Here is a 4,353-nt window from a genome sequence, read left to right as displayed (position 1 = left end):
ACGAGGAAGGAATTCAATGACACTGATCGAAAGGCCATAGAAAAGAACTTTTGTGCAAAGAAAATTCTTGTTTGTGGCATTGGTACTGATGAATATAACAGGATATTGGCATGCCAATCAGCAAAAGAAATCTGGGAGGCTCTTTAGACAGCTCACGAAGGAACAACACAGGTTAAGCAATCCAAGATCGACATACTCACAACTGAATACGAGCTCTTTAGGATGAAAGATGATGAATCCATCCAAGATATGCACACTCGCTTCACCTCCATCATTAATGAGCTTCACTCTCTTGGTGAAACTATTCCAAGAAACAAGCTTGTCAGGAAAATCCTTACTGTTCTGCCTAGTTCTTGGGAAAGCAAAGTGAATGCCATTACAGAGGCGAAGGACTTGCATACACTGACCATATATGAACTTGTTGACAATTTGAAAACATATGAAATAAAGAAGAAGAAGGAAAATGAAAGAAGAGAACCTAAAAGGGAGAAAAACCTGGTCCTCAAGACAGACAACAATGATTCAAGTGGTGAGGATAGTGATATGGCTTACTTGACAAGAAGATTCCATAAGATGGTTCGCAGTAATAGAGGCATTCCAAAAAGGGGAAGTTCTAGCAAGCCAAAAAATATGACCTCTGTTATAAATGTGGCAAGCCAGGACACTTCATCAAGGAGTTCCCTCTCTTAAAGCAAGATCAGTACAAAAACAACTTTGACAAAGCAGCCAAAGAGGAACCCGGTTCCTGATAAATGTTTCAAGAGAAAGAATGCCACTGATAATGTTGTAAAGCAAGCTCTTGCTGCATGGGGAGAGTCCTCCAGTGAATCTGAAAAAGAAAATGATCATGGTGATAGTTCAATGATGGCAGTGGAAAGTGAAGCAACTGAGTATGACTCAATCTTTTCCTTGATGGATCAGTCTGATGATGATGAAGATGACGACGATGATGAGGTAAATTTTCTGGATGTTCAGAGAAATCTGAAATCTTATTCTCCTAAAAAATCATGTCTTTGGCAAATGTGTTAATTGATACTTATCACAGTCTTTTAAATGATAAAGATACTTTAACTGTGGATTTAAGAGAAGCAGAACAAACCAGAGATGACTTAGTAATCATTGTTGTTGATTTAAAGGAAACAATTGAGAACCTGAAGAAAGAGAAGGATGCCTTAGATGAAAAAATTGCACATATAGAACATGAAAGAGATGATCTAATGGTCGCTGTGGTAGACCTAAAAGAGACCTTTGAGTGTGTAAGAAAGGAAAAAGAAGTCTTAGCTGAGAGAGTTGCTAACATTGAGCATGAGAGAGATGACCTATTAGTGGTGGTAGTAGACTTGAAGGAAACAATTGGGGAACCTAAAATAGAGAGTAGGCTTGAAAATTCTCAAAAGGGAAAGGAAGTTCCAAGCGAGGCACACATTAAGCTTGAAAGTGAATTAAATTCAGTGAAGTCTATTCTGTGTGCTGAGCTTGAGAAAAAAAAATAACTTTATGAAGAACTAGGAAGAGTGAAGAGTGATCTTGAAAAATCACTCAAGTGGACCTGGTCCTCCGATGCTATCACTGCCATGTACACCAATAATAGGGCAAACAGGCAGGGGATTGGGTTCCAAAGGGAAAAGATTCCCTACAACCCTCATAGCAAGTACGTTATTGTACTTGATAATTGGCTTTGCACTCACTGTGGCAACACTGGGCACTTTAAAGAAAACTGTAAGGCCAGATTTCAGTCACAGCAGAAAAACAAAGTTTTTGCTGAAAAAGTAACTACTGGTAGAGTACCTGGTCCCTCATATAAAAAATGCATGATGCCTGCTTGGACCAGAAGATCCCTCATTCACCCTTTTCCTCATTACAAGGGACCCAAACCCATTTGGGTTCCTAAGTCTAACTCCTGATTTTCTTGTGCAGGGAACAGTTAAAGGAAGCAGCCTACAATGGTACATGGATAGTGGCTGCTCAAACCACATGACTGGAAGTACAAATGATTTCCTTTCACTTAAAACCCTGCAAGGAGGGAGTGTATCCTTTGGAAATGGAGGATAAATTTTAGGAGTTTGAAGGATTGGGAAATCTCTCTCGCACTCAATCGAAAATGTGTACTACGTGAACAAGTTGAAGTACAGCTTGCTAAGTGTTTTCCAGATCTGTGACAAGGGAAACAAGGTGGAATTTGTGTCAAAAATATGTACAGTCACAAACATAGTGACTGGTGAGGTGGTTCTAGTAGCAAAAGGATACAAAAATATATATATTGCTGATTTAGAGTCTCTGCAGAATGGTGATCTCAACTGTCTAAGTGCTATTGATGATGATGCTGAATTATGGCATAGGAGGTCGGGTCATGCAAGCTTCACGTTACTGAACAAATTGGTCAGGAAGGACCTGGTTCGTGGTCTGCCCAAGTGAAGTTTCAAGGATCACAAAGTGTGTGATGCATGTGTAAAAGGCAAGCAAGTCAGATCCTCATTCAAACCCAAAAAGGAAGTACCTCAAAGTCACTTGATCTTCTTCATATGGATCTATGTGGACCCATGAGGGTGGCAAGAAGGGGAGGAAATAAATATATCTTCGTTATAGTTGATGATTACTCCAGATTCACCTGGACTCTGTTTCTCAGAACCAAGGATGAAACCTTTGAAGTATTTGTTGCCTTCGTCAAAAGGATTCAAGTGAAGATGGGTAATAATGTAGCTTGCATCAGGTCTGATCATGGGACATAGTTCAACAATGCCAAATTTTATGAGTTATGTACTGAAAATGGTATCACTCATAATTTTTCGGCTCCAAGAACACCTCAACAAAATGGTGTTGTGGAGAGGAAAAATAGAACTCTTGAAGACATGGCAAGGACAATGTTGATTGACAGTGGGATCGCAAAGAATTTCTGGGCAGAAGCTGTCAATACTGCTTGCTACTTGGTGAACATGTGCATGATCAGGTCCCTTCTGAACAAGACTCCATATGAACTGCTGAATGGAAGGAAGCCCAAGCTGACACATCTAAGGACTTTTGGGTGTAAATATTTTGTCCTCAACAATGGAAAGGAAGCTCTTGGAAAATTCGATGCCAAAAGTGATGAAGGAATCTTTCTGGGATACTCATCCCAAAGCAAAGCTTACAAAGTGTACAACAAAAGGACTCAATGTGTTGAAGAGAGTATACATGTGATCTTTGATGAATCTCACCTCTCTTGTGAGAAAGACAGGCATGTTGACCAAGATGGAGAACCTTTATTTATTCTAGGTGAAGTTATTGACATGGAAAATGGAAAGGCAGACATGATGAGTCATGTCAAGGAATCTAGTAAAGATGATGCAAATACATCTCCATCCATTGGAGAGGAACCTTGTCCCATGATCACAACAACTGAAGCTGAAAAATAGAGTTGTTGATGCAGTCCAAGGTACTCCACTTGCTGAAGTAAGAAGCAGCCAAGAACCTCAGTCAGATATACCTGGGTCCTCTACAAAGGAGATTCAGGTACCAAACTGGAAGCACAAAAGCTCACATCCTCTTGACAACATAATCACCCCTCTTGACTCAAGTGTTCAAACCAGATCAAAAGCCAGAAATTCACTTGCCTTTTCAGCCTTTCTTTCTCAAATAGAGCCCAAAAACTTCAAAGAAGCGTTGAAAGATGCAGACTGGATCACAGCCATACAAGAGGAGCTGCATCAATTTGAAAGAAACAAGGTATGGCACCTGGTCCCTCGACCTACAAATCGAACTATCATAGGAACCAGGTGGGTATTCAGGAACAAACTTGATGAGTTTGGAAATACAACAAGAAACAAGGCAAGGCTTGTAGTTCAAGGCTACAATCAGGAAGAGGGAATCGATTATGATAAAACATTTGCTCCAGTTGCTCGAATGGAAGTCATTAGAATTCTTATTGCCTTTGCATCTCATATAGAGTTCACACTATTCCAAATGGATGTCAAAAGTGCATTTCTAAATGGCTATCTGAAAGAAGAAGTCTATGTCAAGCAGCCTCCTGGTTTTGAGAGTCACGAGTATCCTGAGCATGTGTTCAAACTGGACAACGCATTGTACGGGCTAAAACAGGCTCCTCGAGCTTGATATGAAAGGTTGTCAAAATTCCTTCTAGAAAATGGATTTACAAGAGGAAAAATTGACAACGCTCTTTTTCTGAAGAAACGAAGGAGGAACCTGCTCATTGTTCAGGTATATGTTGATGATATCATCTTTGGAGCCACAACTGACTCTCTTTGTGAAGAATTTGCAAAACTCATGGGGAGTGAGTTCGAGATGAGTATGATGGGAGAATTAAATTTCTTTCTAGGACTTCAAATGAAGCAATCTCAGAAGGGAACATTGATAAGT

At 40.0% G+C, this 4,353-nt stretch overlaps 1 protein-coding gene across 1 annotated transcript; it reads left to right on the top strand.

Annotated features, from left to right (window-relative positions):
- Nucleotides 1-222: 222 nt before the first annotated feature.
- Nucleotides 223-2,415, top strand: LOC138906451 (uncharacterized). Its single transcript, XM_070195262.1, has 6 exons — nt 223-576; nt 727-954; nt 1,137-1,437; nt 1,504-1,769; nt 1,918-2,028; nt 2,152-2,415. Exons 1-6 carry the CDS (start codon nt 223-225, stop codon nt 2,413-2,415), a joined length of 1,524 nt encoding a protein of 507 aa, XP_070051363.1.
- The last annotated feature ends 1,938 nt before the right edge of the window (nt 2,416-4,353 follow it).

Source organism: Nicotiana tomentosiformis, chromosome 1 (genome assembly GCF_000390325.3).
Source record: "Nicotiana tomentosiformis chromosome 1, ASM39032v3, whole genome shotgun sequence".
Classification (NCBI taxonomy): Eukaryota; Viridiplantae; Streptophyta; class Magnoliopsida; order Solanales; family Solanaceae; genus Nicotiana; species Nicotiana tomentosiformis.
The sequence above is the reverse complement of the archived record's forward strand: the minus strand, read 5'-3'. Positions and strand labels throughout refer to the sequence as shown.

Coding starts and splice junctions, on each gene's coding strand:
- LOC138906451 (XM_070195262.1), top strand. CDS start 223: ATGAAAGATGATGAATCCATCCAAGATATGCACACTCGCTTCACCTCC. Junction 577..726: donor CAAGAAGATTCCATAAGATG/GTTCGCAGTAAT, acceptor TTGACAAAGCAG/CCAAAGAGGAACCCGGTTCC. Junction 1,438..1,503: donor GGCACACATTAAGCTTGAAA/GTGAATTAAATT, acceptor AACTTTATGAAG/AACTAGGAAGAGTGAAGAGT.